The sequence below is a fragment of the Epargyreus clarus genome, unplaced genomic scaffold (assembly GCF_041222505.1).
Source record: "Epargyreus clarus isolate Ecla_fem2 unplaced genomic scaffold, WU_Ecla_fem_2.2 ptg000025l, whole genome shotgun sequence".
Lineage (NCBI taxonomy): Eukaryota > Metazoa > Arthropoda > Insecta > Lepidoptera > Hesperiidae > Epargyreus > Epargyreus clarus.
Window position 1 is genome coordinate 3,070,617 of NW_027332232.1, and position 18,109 is coordinate 3,088,725.

At 38.3% G+C, this 18,109-nt stretch overlaps 1 protein-coding gene across 2 annotated transcripts; it reads left to right on the forward strand.

Moving 5' to 3' along the window:
- The first annotated feature begins 667 nt into the window (after nucleotides 1–667).
- Nucleotides 668–17,579, forward strand: LOC140752852 (phenoloxidase-activating factor 2-like). Of its 2 annotated transcripts, none has more exons than XM_073087209.1 (9): nucleotides 668–827; nucleotides 6,377–6,521; nucleotides 8,947–9,064; nucleotides 9,579–9,684; nucleotides 10,387–10,496; nucleotides 13,654–13,904; nucleotides 14,476–14,660; nucleotides 15,531–15,692; nucleotides 16,364–17,579. In XM_073087209.1, the coding sequence occupies exons 2-9, from the start codon at nucleotides 6,377–6,379 to the stop codon at nucleotides 16,523–16,525; spliced, it is 1,239 nt and encodes a 412-aa protein (XP_072943310.1). In that variant the 5' UTR covers nucleotides 668–827; the 3' UTR covers nucleotides 16,526–17,579. The 2 variants fall into 2 exon arrangements, with proteins under 2 accessions (XP_072943310.1, XP_072943311.1); XM_073087210.1 differs by having other exon boundaries at nucleotides 13,675–13,904.
- Nucleotides 17,580–18,109: the final 530 nt, after the last annotated feature.

The following is an 18,109-nucleotide window of genomic DNA, read 5'->3' on the forward strand; positions in this document are numbered from 1 at the left end:
AATTTGAACCACCTCGGGAATTGACTCCATATAATGTCGTTTGAATGATTTCAATCGGGCATTCTTTTTATAATATTCGATTAGCAGACGAGCATACAGTAGTTACGTGTAAGGGACAGCCCTACACGTTAAGGCTGCATCGCGCCAGCGTACACGGTGCTCACGCTGCATTGTGTCTTCGCGGAACGGTCAACGCTGACGAGGCGCGTCCCACGTGCAGGTGGCCATCCGCCATGGGAACAGTTCACCTCCATCGCGGAAAGTGACTCTACCTATCATATATTTTTTGTTACAAGTTTGAGAAAATTTTAAATAAAATTATTAATACGTTCGCGTAAATAGACTTTTCTTTCCTCGACGCCCAGCTCCCATAACTCAGTCCACCTAATGATTTGTGGCTACTGCCGCCGATGAACATCTGTAATCAACCCCATGTTTAGATATTGAAAAATACATTTATTAAGTGAAAACATTACAATAATTGAAATTATATACAAATGTATACTTAATAGTTTTGATAAATAGAAACCTTTACCCACATACAACATATATTATACAACTTTATAAATATCTAAAACTAAATAACAACAAATAATATTTATTTATAAGCACGTTATCACCAGAAATCCCACGAAAAATCCCCAATACATTATAAAATAGGTGCAAATTTAAATCAGTGTGTCAACACCGGCAGCCATTACACATAGCCTTCGCTACAAGGAAAAATAATTTAAATGCTCAAACGACTCGCAGAGTCGGTTGAGTGAGTGTGTTTTACTGTGTTTTAATAGTGAAAACATTTTACACCTAAATACGTAAAAAACAGGGTAAGTTTTACAAAAATCGTATTAATTTTTAGTTTACGAAATAATTATATTATACTTGCTTTAATAATTAAGTTTTCAATTGTCTATCAGTCACTTGGCCAGCGTGGTCTAAGACCACACTTAATAGCAGTGCCCAGCAGTGGGACAGTATTAGATATTACTTACAGATATTTTTAAAATGGTAATTTAATACTGCTGACTTTTTTATCTCATCATCAATCCATTATCGTCCCACCGCTGGGCACAGATCTCCTCTCAGAATGAGATGGAATTGGCCATAGTCCACCGCGCTGGACAAGTGGTAGACTTCACATACCTTTGCGTTTTTTTTATAAATGCCTCAGGTATGCAGGTTTCCTCACGATGTTTTCCTGCACCGTTTTAGCAAGTGATAATTAATTTCTTATACAGACATAATTTCGAAAAATCAGCGCGTGCCTGGGATTTGAACCTCGAACCCCTCGATCGAGAGGCCGAGTTTCGTAACTACTAGCTATCACTGATTTTTTATCTGTTCAATTGTAATTTTGACTTATATTCGCCCCGAGTAATTATATAAATAAAGTTTACTAAGGTCGCATAAAATTAGTAATTAAGTACTATAAAAAACAGACTGCTTAAAAATATAACTGAAAAGGAAGTACCTAATTAAGCCTTAAAATTTATCAAGCCACTTGGGATTGAGTATCAAAGAGACATAGATAGATACAGTTTTTTCATTATAATATAGGAGTAGCAGACGAGCATGCAGTCCACCTGATGGTAAGTGACTACCGCCGCCCATGGACATCCGTAATCAACCCCAGATAGGATCAGAAACTCCTACCTGAAGTCGGCCACAAATGCGCCGCTACCCCTGAGGACTAAGCTGGAACGCCTCGGAAAAATATGTCTCCATCTTACCACACCCTTCAAACCAGAACACAGCAGCGCTTAACCCTGCTGTTATTAGGTAGAAATAGGTGTGGCGGTGGTGCCGCCGGAGTCGAACCACAGAGGGTTCTACCACCTTGCTTAAGCTGTGAAGGTAAACATCATGAAGAAACTTGCATACCTGAGAATTAAAAATAAAAAGATTTCAAAGGTACTCGTATGTGAAGCCTACCAATCCGCACTTGTCCAGCGCGGTGGACTATGGCCTAATCCTTCTCATTCTGAGAGGAGACCCGTGCCCAGCAGTGGGACAGTAATGGGTTGATGATGATGATGACATACCTTTGAGATTATTTACATCTCTCAGGTATGCAGGTTTTCTCACGATGGTTTCCTTCAGCATTAAAGGAAGTGATAAAAATAAAAGGAAAAACGTAGAAAAATAGCAATTGCTTGTATGGTGACCCGCGTTTATTTCAACCTTTTTGAAGTGAAATTTCTTTGCCGGCTTGTGCACTTTTTGTGATGTGTAAAAAATGTTAAACTCGCGTCAGGACACGTAGCCTAATCGAAAATTCGTAAGACGGCAGCAAACTGCAAAAGTCAAAATGTCATCCGTTGTTAGAATAGAATAAATATGTGAATGGGTGTCAGTTTCATTTTTTATTGATTATATTTCATTATTCAGGTTAGATTTTGACAATTTTCATTCCTGACACTCCCGGAGTGTGACGGTCGTTGAGTTTCTTTTTAGGGTTCCGTACCCAAAGGGTAAAAACAGAACCCTATTACTAAGACTTCGCTGTCTGTCCGTCTGTCAGTCTGTCACAGGGCTATATCTCCGGAACCGTAATAGATAGACACATGATTTATTTAAAGGGTATGCATAATGGTGGCCGCTATAACAACAAATACTAAAAATAAAATAAGGTTCTTTTTCGATCTAACTGTTAAACCGGACTAGGAAGACGGTTGTAATTTTTACAATACATTTACTACTATAACTGGTATAACAATACAAATAATAACCATAAAACATATTTTAATATAGTTATTGCAATTTTATTATACGTTGCTTACCTATCATTAATCATCAGCCCAACGCCATCTATTGTTGTGTCATATAACTAAGTATTGTTGAAAATAATAAAATGAATAAAAATATGTAAAAAATATTGAATATTCGGTGGTACGGAAGCCTGCATGTGCGAGCTCGACTCGTACTTGGCGAATTATTTAGTATTTGTCGTTATAGCGACCACCGTTATACAAAAATGTGTCTATCTATTACGGATCAAGACAGCCTTGTAATAACACAAACTATTTTCTTGATCCGATTTACAACTTTTATTATTCCCGCGCATAGATTAGTAAAGATACTTCGCCGCCTTGAAATTGAATGAAGCCGCAAATGGCTTATTATAGTAAGTTCTTTTTTTGAATTCTTGATAAATAAAAACATTTTTAGAGAAAATTTACGAATAAATAAGTAATACTGCGTTATTTATATGATAATTAAATAATTTATAATAATAATTTCAAATATTTTAGGGACATTTTAGCACGGAGACGTGGCAAAACTTTTTTACGCAACTATTTCAATTCTCAAAACTGGGTAAATTTTCTTGTTAGGAGTGAGTAATCTTTACTAATCTATGGAACCAATTTACAACTTTTATTATTCCCGCGTAAAATACAAGTCTCGCGCCAAGCGCGTTCACTTTCTTGTTTTATGCTTATGCACACAATCGTATAACCCATACAGCCAAGACTATATAAATGGGCACTTATTATAATAAAAATAACACATCATGAATATAACACAAAATAATTAATTAAAATAATACTATAATAAAATAATTTGAATATATTGCTAACACTTGTGACAGACAACGGAGGCTTAGTAATAGGGTTTTTACTGCGCACGGTACTTTTAAAACCGAGTGCCAAATAAATAGAGATACATATAGTATTCAAAAACATGTGACGTTGAAACCACGATAGCCACAATATTGTGTGATATGATGATGAATACTAAATAACAAAATTAATTAAGCATTACTATTTTCCTGTTTGTGTACATGACTTCATTGCTATTATAAAATAGTTATATTAGGAAATTAATAGGAAATCATCATTGCAATAAAATTAAATGTCGTTTAAGATTAATTATATTTCAAGTACCTTTGACAGCGGTTTCTGTCATTATCTTATATATAAAATTCTCGTTTCACAATGTTAGTTACAGTACTCCTCCGAAACGACTGCCGATTTTCACCAAATTTTATATGCATATTTAGTAGATCTGAGAATCGGCTAGTATCTATTTCTCATACCCCTAAGTGATAAGGGTTGTTCACCCTTAACATTTTTTTATTTACATGGCAACACAACGTTTGCCGGGTCAGCTAGTGTTATATAAAGGAACCCTTTGTGGTTCGAGCGCGGCACCACCGCAACACCTATTTCTGTTATAACAGCAGTGTAGCGCTGCTATGTTCTGGTTTAAAGTGTGAGGGAGACATACTTTTCCGTAGCATTCCAGCTTAGTTCTCAGGGATAGCGGCGCATCTGTGGCCGACCTCGGGTAGCGCTAATCTTATCTGGGGTTGATTACAGATGTCCATACGACGGTAGCTTACTATCAGGTGGACTGTATACATATCTGCTACTATTATTTTATAGAAAATCTTATAAGAAACCTGTGCCCGGTCGTATGTGTATGAAATCATTAAGTCCTTATTAAGTAATTTACCCTTTTCATATAAGTAATAAACTTGTAATTTTAAACGAGTTATTGTTTTCTCATTACTTTATATTCTTGCATATGTATTGTTCAAATTATAGTTAATAACAGCAGTATTAAACGCTTTTGTGTTCTGGTTTGAAGTATGGTAAGGGAGACTTTTCGAGGCATTCCAGCTTAGACCTCAGGGGTAGCATTTCACGGCCTGTTGAGTTGTTACAGATGTCCATACCGTAGTAACTTACCATCAGGTGGACTGCATGCTCGTCTGCTACTCTGATATTATAAATAAACCTTCAAATACTAATAAGCGTGACTCTTACGTAAAAAACGTTGGTCAAGTGCAAATGTAATATGATATGACGTAAGCAACCTTGTGGCGTGGTTATTCAACAGCGGTAAAGTCCCCATATTAGCTTATTGTAGTTTTAAAACATAATAATATAAATTAGAAATTAATTATTACTTGGTTAAATGGTGTAGGAATCGTGAGGAAACCTGCGTACCTGAAAAATGTTATAAAAAACGTTTTCAAAGGTATGTAAACTCCACCAATACGCACTTGTCCAGCGCGGTGGACTATGGCCTAATCCTTCGTGTGAAATCTTTTAGTCAACCCATTTGCAATATACTCTTTGACATATTTAATCTACATTATTATTAATAATATAAAGAGAAAAACTTTGTTTGTTTGTTTGGTTGTAATGAATAGGCTCAAAAACTACTGGACCGATTTTAAAAATTCTTTCACCATTCGAAAACTACATTATCCACGAGTAACATAGGCTATATTTTATATGAAATATATTTGATAAATAGATTTTGAGGCGGTACAAAGTTTGCCGGGTCAGCTAGTTTGATATAAAAAGGTTTCATCCATTAACCAGCTCGGTGCAGGTCGTCTTATATCGGGATCTTCTACAAGACTAGTAGAAAGGATGTCAAATTTGAGGTCGTAAACCCTAAATTCACTGGACTTATAATCCTACTAGCTAACCCGGCAAACTTTGTACCGCCTCAGAATCTGTTTATCAAATATATTTATATAAAATATAGCCTATGTTACTCGTGGATAATGTAGCTTTCGAATGGTGAAAGATTTTTTATAATCGGTCCAGTAGTATTTGAGCCTATTCATTACAATCAAACAAACAAAATTTCCTCTTTATAATATTAGTATAGATTAAGGTATAGTTCACAGACTGATCTCATACCATCACTTAACGAGTTATTTTAGTTAATAAAACTAGTTTCACTAATTGCAAACAAAATAAATAGAAGATGTGATTACAAAAACTTTATTGCCCGGCCTCGAACCTGTTCAACTGGTAGACAACCTTTCGTGTTGCTACGTAATAAGACGCTATAATAATAGCGACCAAGTGCGAGTTGGGCACACATATTTACTTTAAAATATAACTTACCTACTTGTTATAAATTCTGACAAAAAGAAAAAAAAACATTTTTTTGTCAATGAGGGGGAAACCTTCAAAAGGTACCCGGTGCCGTGGGAGCGACGCAGGGTTATGTGGGACTCTTACCGCACTAAACCCCCCCGGTGGTCGTCCTCGGCGCTGCGTAGAGGACTCCGGGATCTCCAACGGAACGCAACCGGAGTCCTCTTAGCGCGGTGCCCCGTCGGGCTCCGCCCAGGTGAGCTTGACGCTCGCCACACTGTCTGGTGTGCACGACGGTATGCGACCACACATACCGCCGTCCATCCCGGGGTTGCTGGCCGGGCGGTTCAAGCTCCCACTCTTGCCGCCCGCAACCCCGGAAGCCCTCTTTTAGTCGCCTCTTACGACAGGCAGAGGATACCGTAGCCCTATTTTGGTCCCGGAACTACAGGGACATGGGTACGGAACCCTAAAAAACACTTAACACTATTCCTATTGCATACATGCCAATATATATTTTTTTCTGTTTACAGATGAAGTATATAGTTTTCGTCTGTTTTCTGGGCGTGGTCATCGCCCAGCAGAATTCTGGTGACCTGGACTCTGTGCTAAAAGAAATATTCGGAGATCCAGCCAATAAGAACCAAGCTTCCACCATCGTACCTCCTACCGGAACTAGTAAGTTTTTATTCTAGTACAGAAGGTAATGTTTCTCAAGGGCTTGGCGGGTTTAACATTTTCTTATATAAGTAATATGGAAGGTGGTAGAGCCCTTTGTGGTTCGAATCCGGCGGCACCACCGCCACACCTATTTCTACCATCAGATGCTCAGATACTATCAGATGGACTGTACGCTCGTCTACTACTCTATTGAAAAAAAATATATATATATATGGGAATAGCAGACGAGCATGCAGTCCATCTTATGGTAAGCTACTACCGCCCATGGACATCTATAATCAACCCTAGATAGGACTACATTCCTACCTGAGATCGGCCAAAGCGCTACTGCCCCTGAGGACTAAGCTGGAACACCTCGGACGAGTATGTCTTTTACCACACCCTTCAAACCAGAACACAGCAGCGCTTCACTGCTGTTATTAGGTCCAAATAGATGTGACGGTGGTGCCGCCGGAGTCGGACCACAAAGGATTCTACCACCTTCGTATATATGTAAAATGGTCTATAAATCCTTGCTGAACCTGGGTACACCAATCTAAATACATATAACTCAAAGGTGACTGACTGACATAGTGATCTATCAACGCACAGCCCAAACCACTGGACGGATCGGGCTGAAATTTGGCATGCAGGTAGATGTTATGACGTAGGCATCCGCTAAGAAAGGATTTAGATCAATTCTACCCCCAAAGGGATAAAATAGGGGATGAAAATATTACTTCGTAACGCGATCGAAGCCGCAGGCTAAAGCTGTTGTTTAATTATAATTATAAAAGAAAAGTCTTCTAAATATTACGGGACTATCATTAGTCGATTACTTATCTCGAAGCAAAGGTTATCAGCAACTGGTCTTTCCATTACATCACTATGATAGCGTTGCACCGCTTTTTTTCGTTTAAAACAAAAAGCAAGCGGTGGTTTGGTTGGTTTGGTTTGGTTTGTTTTTGGTTTTTGGTTGTTTTGGGTTAAAACGGTCTTGTCTTAGAATAAAAAGGGATTAAACCACAGTCAGAACCTAATTTGACGGACCAGATGACCTGGAAGAAAGACGCAGAAGTCCATATTTTTATAATATGGGAGTAGCCGACGAGCATGCAGTCCACCTGATGGTAAATGGCTACTGCCGCCCATGGACATCTGTAATCAATCCCAGATAGAATTAGGTATTCCTACCTGAGGTCGGCCACAGATGCGCCACTACCCCTGAGGGCTAAGCTGGAACGTCTAGTATAGTAAGTATGTATAGTAATTGGGTTCCGTTTTTACCCTTTGGGTACGGAACCCTAAAAAAAGTCTGAGGTGTTACATGTGGGACACCCGATTGGAACGAAGTTTCTTTCGTGTTGAAATAAGTATTATAGGAGGTATAATTAAATAAATTAACAATATTTAGGAGTTAAATGATAAATGAAATAAGTGAAGGAACGCTAATAAAATTGTAATCAATATTTTTTTAACGTTATGTATATAATCATTTTGTTTTACATTTAATTATTATGTAAATACCAACTTAATTATAAATTTAATCTTTAAATTAAATCTTAATAACAATTGGTTTACAATGTACACATTAGAGATGTGCCGAGTCAGGTCGACTCGAGTCAGTACTCGAGTACTTACATAAACTCGCATACTCGAGTACCAATAGTGATACTCGAGTACCAGTGATACTCGAATACTGACGATACTCGTAAAATGTACTCGAGTACTTTGTGAATACTTTGGACTCGAGTATTGACTCGATTCTTTTTTATATGAGTACTAAAGTACTCGAATACCAAAAATGGCCAACTCGGCACATGATTAGTACACATCCACAGCAGACGCGTGCGTCGCGTGGCTTATCACTGTCAAGAGAGAGAGAGAACGAATAAGTCGAACCCAAAACTCGGCCTGCCCCCTCTCCGAGCGCTACGCACAATAGCAAAAGTGTCGTGAGGATTTTTCGTGACGCTCCCCTAGCCCACTTACCCAGCGAACTTCGTTCCAATAATAACTATAAGTGTTGGATTAAGTCTCCAGGCAACCGAGTTGTTGATTGTCAATAGAAAAATATTTTTTTTTTTTTTATAATATAAGAGTAGCAGACGAGCATGCAGTCCACCTGATGGTAAGTGGCTACTGCCGCCCATGGACATCTGTAATCAACCCCAGATAGGATTAGATATTCCTACCTGAGGTCGGCCACAGATGCGCCGCTACCCCTGAGGACTAAGCTGGAACGCCTCGGAAAAGTCTGTCTCCCTTACCACACCCTTCAAACCGGAACACAGCAGCGCCTAACACTGCTGTTATTAGGTAGAAATAGGTGTGGAGTCGAACCACAAAGGGTTCTACCACCTTCAACATAATGAATATAATCGAATAAAGTATTATTTTACATTCCTTATCATTTTATTTGATAATAAGCATCTCCTTTCAGCACCCGCCGACACGTCGTGTAAGACTGAGAACGGTCAGATCGGGGAGTGCGTCCGCTACTACCTCTGCAACACCAACAACTCTGTCATTACTGATGGTGTGGGCATCATTGACATCAGGTGAGATTTTGTTTTTATGTTAAAGTGGCAAACGACAATTGCTAGTATCACCATCGCCACAAATATGAAGCAAGAACATGAGCTTCCATGTGCGTGGTCTTTTTTTTTGTTAACGAGGGGGAAACCTTCAAAAGGTACCCGGTGCCGTGAGAGCTACACAGGGTTATGGGGGATTTTTACCGCACTAAAACCCTCCCGGTGGCCGTCCTCGGCGCTGCGTAGAGGACTCCAATCCAAATCGATGCATTGGCGACTCTTCTGGTGTTATCAGATAGGATTAGACATTGACCTGAGGTCGGCCACAGATGTGCCGCTACCCCTGAGGATTAAGTTGGAACGCATCGGAAAAGTATGTCTCCCTTAACGCAACCTTCAAATCAGAACACAGCAGCGCTTAACACTGCTGTTATGAGGCAGAAATAAGTGTGGCGGTGGTCCGGAGTCGAACCACAAAGGGTTCTACCACCCTCAATATAAGATAGTCACCATAATTTTCATTTCTGTTTTATTCCAGAGTCCAGGACGGTCCCTGTCCCTCCTACCTGGATGTGTGCTGCCTAGTTCCAGACAAGAGAGAACCAGACAACCCAATCACACCTTCCCCTGAAGTACAACCAACGGTTAGTGTTTTATATAGAACGAGCTTTTGCCCGCGGCTTCGCTCGCGTTACGAAGTAATATTTTCATCCCCTATTTTATCCCCTTGGGGGGAGAATTGATCAAAATCCTTTCTTAGCGGATGCCTACGTCATAACATCTACCTGCATGCCAAATTTCAGCCCGATCCGTCCAGTGGTTTGGGCTGTGCGTTGATAGATCACTATGTCAGTCAGTCACCTTTGAGTTATATATATTTAGATTAGGAGTGATAGCCTAGTAGGTAGCAGTGATAGCCTAGTGGTTAAGAAACTCAGCCTCTCGGTCGAAGGGTCCGATGTTCAAATCTAAGGCACGCGCCTCTGATGTAAAAATTATGTGCGTATTAGAAATTAATTATCACTTGCTTAAACGGAGAAGGAAAACATCGTGAGGATACCTGCGCACTATAAAATTCTCCTGTCACAATGTTAGTTACCGTACTCCTCCGAAACGGCTTTACCGATTTTCACCAAATTTTATATGCATATTCAGTAGGTCTGAGAATCGGCTATTATCTATTTTTGATACGCCTAAGTGATAAGGGTTGTTCACCCTTAACATTTTTTATTTCTATGGCAACGACGTTTGCCGGGTCAGCTAGTTAATATTATAATAAAACCTTTTTAATTTATTTTTTTTACCTTTTTAAATATCTACTTAGCTACATTTATTTGTTTTACCAGCGTGAAGGGTGCGGGCAGTGGAACAAGGACGGTGTTGGTTTCAAGACCGTTGGCGACAAGGACGGGGAGGCCAAATTCGGAGAGTTCCCATGGATGTGCGCCATATTAGAGTGAGTACGAAATAATATGCTTGCACTTGTAAGATGTAGCGCTAGTGTCGCTATTGTGGCGACGGTAGTGTCACCTAGTGGCGTGGTGATGTTAATTTTAGTATAGTACGCCAAACGACAAGTCCGTTGAAGTTGTTGCGAGCAGGTAGTCATACCATTTGCTATGGCGACGCGATTCATTTCTATATTCAAAGCGAACTAGCTGTTTTACGTGAACTATACCTGAATGACAATTCTTCGCTCGGTATTCCTATTAATTATCCAAGTGCAAGTCGAACTAGCACACAAGAGTTTCACATTTAAAAAAATATATTTTTCTATTAATTTGTTATTGTAGGAACTATTGAAGTAAATGCATAGAAAATTTGAACCTACCTACTATAGTTCAAAAGATAAAGCGAAAACTGTCGACCCTTATATGGCGACCCCTATTTATATAGAAGATTTTTTTTGTATTTGTATAAGGTCGCGAATGTATAAGACTGGCCGCTATAACAACTAAAGCGGCCAGTTTTATACATACTCTGTAAAAATTTCAAATGTCTATCTATTACCGTTCAGGAGATAGAGCCCTGTGACAGACGGACAGACAGCGGAAGTTTGGTAAGAGGGTTCCGTTTTTACCTCTTGGCTACGGAACCTTAAAAATGTCTATAAATGTGAGATACAGCCTGAGTGTATTCATCTTTTGTTATAAATTATATTTCTTTCAAAGATAAGATTGGTAATAAAAAATGAAATTTCGGGTATGAATTTTTAAATGCCGAATCATAAAAAAATGTGAAAGTTAATTGTCATGGTTTTAAATCTAAATACATCGGCAAATACATCTTACAAGTGCAAATAATAATTAATAAATATGTTTCTTTCATGGTGGCTTACATTGCTTTTATGCTTTCTGTCTGTCAATAAATTAATAATAGAGTCATAGCCACAGACCTAGAGGCCTACCACCATCTTTTAATAATTATAGTTCAAAAAACTAAAAAACACGCTTTTATGATAAAATCAACTAAAAAGTAGAAAATAATTTTCAATCTAAGAATCAATTAAGGAACAGTAAATAGTATAATTGTGGAAAAAGTGTGGGGTGCTCCATTTATCAGGTTCGAAAAGCACCCCACACTTTTTCCACAATTATACTATTTACTGTTCCTTAATTGATTCTTAGATTGAAAATTATTTTCTACTTTTTAGTTGATTTTATCATAAAAGCGTGTTTTTTAGTTTTTTGAACTATAATTATTTATTAATTTTTAGTATTTCTCGTTATAGCGACCACCATTATTCATCGTTTGTAAAAAAATCAAGTGTCTATCTATTACGATTTAAGAGATGAAGCCCAACGACAGACGAACAGACCGCAGAGGGTTTCGTTTTAACCTTTGAGTACGGAATCCTAAAAATCATTCTACAAGAGGGCATTATAGATATGTTTTAGAACATTTGAGTTATAGGGAAATAACATTATTATTTTCTAAACTAAAAACCACGATATAAAAGTTACGCCTATTGAAACTAAATAGCAATAATTATTTGCAATCTAAAGTTGCGATGAACTTTGCTGAAGGTGTTTGAAAAATCTCGCCTCGAAAATCGTTAATCCAGAGGATGTTGATAAGGACAATGGTACAAAACTATTAATTAATGTTTAAAATATTGAATTGTCATCGGTCCTTAATAAGTATGCCAAATTTCGAGTTAATCCGACGTTTTGAAGGGGGTTAAAATCATGTTGAAAGATTCCGTTACATACTAACATACCAACATACCAACATACATACGTCTGAAGCTAATAAAAGCGTGTTAAAAAACATCATAGTTCAGGAAAGTTTTATTTCAGTATTGCATCAACATTATTTTGTTTCGTACCACGACCTCCTTGAAACAGTTTTGTATTATTCCTGCCGAGTGATGTAAAAGAATGAGTAACTTGTCTATTCCTTATCTAAGAGGAAACGAGACATGGTAACTAGTGTCATCTCTTTCGCACCACGGTCTTGATTGTGTTCCGTCATACGCAGTTGAACAAACTTAAACCCTTATTCATTTTTCGCTTATCCATTGTATAAAACCAACTGAAATTGTCATATTTTGCTTAAAAAGTTAACATAATACAAAACTGCTTATTGTAATATTATAAAAACAATCTTACTTTAACGAGTCCGTGGTACGAAATTTGAATGTATGATTAAAATAATATTGTTTTAAGAGATGGTAGAAACCTCACAGGTCTGTGATCATAGCAGTTTGACACGCAAAGGGTTATGGGTTTGATCCCGGGTAGCACCACTATTATTAAACTGAATTGTCCATTCTTCTATACATATATTATAAAGAGTAAAGCTTTGATTGTTTGTTTGTTTGTTTGCATTGAATAGACTACTGGTTCGATTTGAATGTCTTTTTTAATATGTTAGGTAATTTATCCTGGAGTAACATAGGCTATAAATTATTTAAATAAGTTTTTTTAAACGTATGAAATAAGCCTCCAATATAACTCCCAGATTGACCTCTCTAAACCAGCGAGTCTCATACATAAAGGAGGTCTTTTAGAATGGTTTATAGCTAATGTTCTATAGTCATTCATAATTAGGTGTCCAAAATATAAACAAAGAAATGTCATTGTCAAAATACTATTACAGTACCCTTACTCTGTTTGTCCACCGACACCGTCGCCGAGCCGATACCGATAATCAATGACGACGCCGAAGTAGCGTACATACATTTACTATAGCCGCTTGTCCACCGCACGTCCGTCACCCGAGCACCGTCATCCCGGCCGCTGATATTTCGAGTAGATCGGCGTGACCGCTAGATTGACACCGATATTTTGACGGGCCGATGTGCCGGCAATATAAAACACATTGGAACTTGTCCATACACTGCCGTCACACGAGTGACAGCTGGAACAAAATAAACCGCCGATATCGGTCGCAGTGGACAAACTATCGCCATCACGACATATTAAAATCGACCCGAAATAAATCTCGCTCTCGGTATCGGCTTGGTGCAGCAGCCAAACGACCTTATCTGTTTGTCCACTGCCACCGTCACAAGTGAATCTGTAGCCGGGGTTACAAAACATTTATTTTATCTCTCTCTTCTCCGCACTGCTTCTTTCATCAACCCAAGAATTGACTAAGTGTAATATAAGGCCCGGTTCTATCGACCCTAGGGTGCAGCAAGTCAACGACAACCAACCTGATAGCCAGAAACTGAACGTGTACGTGGGTGGCGGATCTCTAATCCAAGCGAACGCTGTCCTGACTGTTGCACATTACGTCGCGAACGGCAAGAAACTGAAGGTCCGTGCTGGAGAGTGGGACACGCAAACCACGAAGGAGATCTATCCGTACCAGGACCGCGATGTTGCGAAGGTTATCGTGCATAAGGACTTTAATAAAGGTAAGGCGATAAAAAAATCACTCAATCCATTGCTCTTATGGGGAAGGGAAATCGTGAGGAAACCTGCACATCTAAGATATTAAAAAAAAAGTTTTTAAAAGTATGTGAAGTCCAAAACGCACTTGTCCAGCGTGGTGGACTATGGCCTAATCCTTCTCATTCTGAGAGGCGACCCGTGCCCAGCATTGGGATAGATACTTTGATCATTATCAATGTTTTGCAACGCATTGTTTTAATTTCCAAGGTAGAAGAACCCTTTGTGGTTCGACTCCGGCGGCACCACTGTCACACCTATTTCTAACTAATAACAATAGTGTTAAGTGCTGCTGTGTTCTGATTTGAAGGGTGTGGTAAGGGAGACGTACTTTTCTGAGGCGTTCCAGCTTAGGCCTCAGGGGTATCGGCGCATCTGTGGCTGACCTTAAGTAGGAATATGTAATCCTATCTGGTGTTGATTACAGGTGTCCATGGGCGGCAGTAGCCACTTACCATCAGGTGGACTAAATGCTCGTCTGCTACTCCTATATTATAAATTTTAAATAGTTTGTGATACTAAATGTTTTTCTTTCAGGCAATCTGTTCTACGATATCGCTCTCCTCATCCTGCAGACTCCAATGGATCTCACCCCTAACGTAGGGGTAGTTTGTCTTCCACCCCCGAAAGAACGCGTCGCAGGTGGCACCAGTTGCTTTGCCTCTGGCTGGGGGAAGGACAAATTTGGCAAGGAAGGCCGTTACCAAGTTATTTTGAAGAGGGTAAGTCAATCTTCTAAAATTCAGCCTTTATGCACAGTGTCGCTATTGGTTTACACGGCACTATTGTCAACTTGGACGGCACTGTTATCAACTTGGACGGCACTAATGTTAGCACAGGCGATATTTGTGTCGTTGTCGGTTTACACGGCACTATTGTCACCTTGGACGGCACTGTTATCAACTTGGACAACACTAATGTTAGCACAGGCGATATTTGTGTCGCTGTCGGTTTACACGGCACTATTATCAACTTGGATGGCACTGTTATCAACTTGGATAGCACTAATGTTAGCACAGGCGATATTTGTGTCGTTGTCGGTTTACACGGCACTATTATCAACTTGGACGGCACTGTTATCAACTTGGACAACACTAATGTTAGCGCACAGGCGGTATTGGTGTCGCTGTCGGTTTACACGGCACTATTGTCAACTTGGACGGCACTGTTATCAACTTGGACAACACTAATGTTAGCACAGGCGATATTTGTGTCGTTGTCGGTTTACACGACACTATTGTCGACTTGGACGGCACTGTTATCAACTTGGATAGCACTAATGTTAGCACAGGCGATATTTGTGTCGTTGTCGGTTTACACGGCACTATTATCACCTTGGACGGCACTGTTATCAACTTGGATAGCACTAATGTTAGCACAGGCGATATTTGTGTCGTTGTCGGTTTACACGGCACTATTATCACCTTGGACGGCACTGTTATCAACTTGGACGGCACTAATGTTATTACAGGCGGTAATGGTCAGTCCACGTTACGCTATGCATATACTATATGCATTTGTAACTTGTACGTCTACAGTATATTTGTTTTGACATAAGGATATAGTAAGATCAATGAATTCACTGTTTCCAGGTGAGCCTCCCAGTAGTGGAACGTCGTAAGTGCCAAGCTGATCTTCGCAAGACCCGCCTGGGACATTTCTTCGAGTTGCACACCTCGTTCATGTGCGCTGGCGGTGGTAACCAGGACACCTGCAAGGGAGACGGTGGCTCACCACTCGTCTGTCCTATTGAGGTAAGAGAAGTGGACCATCAAAGCCAAATCCGCGTTTGTCATACAGGGTGGATACCTTCATACGACAATAAATGAAAATACAAGTCCTACTCCTTCCTTTGAACATGTTACATTAATTAAATAACACTTAAGTAACATTAAATTTCAAAAAAACAATTTTTCAAAAGTAGATCGCCATTTATAAACATCATTTCATTCACCTTTAATAAGAGCGGCAAAAGCGCAGTGATGTGACGTGAAATGTGATCTTTATGTCGTAGGAATAAGGTATATCATTAAGTAAATGTATATCATTTACTTAATTTGACGAATTTGCAACATTGTAGTTTTATTACGTCTCGATTTATAAATTTTCTGCGATGGACTAATATTAGACAAAGCGTGTAGAAAATTTAAAAAATGAAAAAAGAATCCTGTGCCTAAAGTACTGAATATATTTGATTGAAAATTTGTTTGGAGGCTTGGGAGATGGATAGGTTCATGTGGTTAAAGTTATTGTCATATGATACATAATGATTACTATATGAGCTATAACCATAAACGTTTGGTCACAACACTACATAGAACTGTCATCGAGAAAATAAAGAAATGGAAATAGTATAGTTTTAATATAGTATATGAAAAAAGGAGCTTATGTATATAATAAACGAATTTTTTGTTCTCTGTTCCAGGGGGAGAAAGACAGGTATATGCAAAGCGGTATCGTCGCTTGGGGTATCGGCTGTGGGGAGGATGGGACCCCTGGAGTGTACGTAGACGTCTCCAATCTTCGGAACTGGATCGATGATAAGGTCATCGGTGAGGGCCTAGACCCTAGAGTATATACTGCTTAAATATTCACTGATGTCGGGTCACAAATAAAAAGTACAATAGAAATTACTACATAAAAAACTAAATACCACGCTTTTATAGGTAATCAAAATAAATTGTAGTTGCAATCTGTCGTGCAGTAACTTTGCCATAAACTTTCCTTAAGGCGCTCGAACACCGCCTCGAAAATCGTTAAGTCTGTCGATCCTGATAAGAACAATGGATCAATTATTAAGTTATTAGTATGGTCATCATTGTTCAGAATTTTGAATTAAAAATTAAAATGACTGTTCAACGTCGGTTAGAATCAAGTTCGAAGATTCAATACATACATACAGGTCAAGCTAATAAAAGCGTGGTAAAAAGTACTACAATTATCATTTGTACAAAGATTAAATATAGGACTGTAGAACGGACATCAAGATTTTCATACAAAAACTTTGACATATATTTCAGAACTTATTACAATTGGTAATAAGTTAATGACGCTTTTTCATGTCTGGTCTATTGTTTTATATTTGAACGTCTTTGTTTCTAAGTAAACTCATTTTTAGACTGCGAAAATAAGTTTTTTTTTCAAACATTGCTTTCAAGTTAGTATTATACCCGACTCTATTCGTTCTTAAATCTATGTCAAAAAGCAAAGTTACCGATTTCAAAAGCAAAAATAATTCTACAAAAATTAATAAGCAGAATCCATTTACATGTGTACATTCTCGTTATTAAATGGAACATTATTGCAATATCAATAAAAATGGATTTCGATGTGTACGATTCTTCTGTTAAGTGGAACACCGCCATTTTAGTAATGTCATTAAATTTATAAAAAAATATATATCACTACCATGACATTACGAATAAGAACTTTATTTCGAACAAATATTGCTTAATTTTTACATCGACTCTTGTAATTATTATGATTCTGAAATCTAAGTATTTACTTCATAATAATTTGACAGTTTATTATTATTGTTTATGCATTTATGGTACACAGATTAAAAATAAATGAATACTCAATGACATTCTCACAATTTTGTACATTTCTAAAGTTTGATAATAAAATGTTATCAGCAGTAATTTCGTTTCTTTTATTCCCTTTCCCAAGTTTCCTACATGACAATGTTGACAACTCTGGAGGATTCTCCCGAAATTTACGGGAAAAAATTATTACGGTAGTTTTTAGTCTTTGCTTTTTAGATTGCGAAAAGCACTGATAGCCTAGTGGTTAAGAAACTCAGTCTCTTGATCGAGGGTCCCGAGGTTCAAATCGTATTAAAAATATATATCACTTGTTTAAACGGTGAAGCCTGCATATCTGAGAAATCTTAAAAAAATAATTTCAAAGGTGTGTGACCTCTACCAATACGCACATGGCCAGCGCGGTGAACTATCTAATCCTTCTCATTATGAGAGGAGACCCGTGCCCAGCAGTGTGACAGTAATGGGTTGATGATGATGAGTTTTTAGATTCTTGTTTTTAGATTAAATCCTTGGGGATGTTTTTAGAGAACTTTACCCTCCTTTAACAACTTTTTAACATTGTCATTTCCTCTCAAAGTCATTTACAAAATTATACGTCAACTAAAATTAGAGAAAAAAACAGGGCT

Bases quoted from the DNA above. Each gene is read 5' to 3' on its own strand.
- LOC140752852 (XM_073087209.1), top strand. From the start codon at position 6,377: ATGAAGTATATAGTTTTCGTCTGTTTTCTGGGCGTGGTCATCGCCCAG. The intron at 6,522-8,946 runs GTAAGTTTTTAT...ATCTCCTTTCAG, and splicing joins CGTACCTCCTACCGGAACTA to CACCCGCCGACACGTCGTGT. The intron at 9,685-10,386 runs GTTAGTGTTTTA...TTGTTTTACCAG, and splicing joins CCCCTGAAGTACAACCAACG to CGTGAAGGGTGCGGGCAGTG.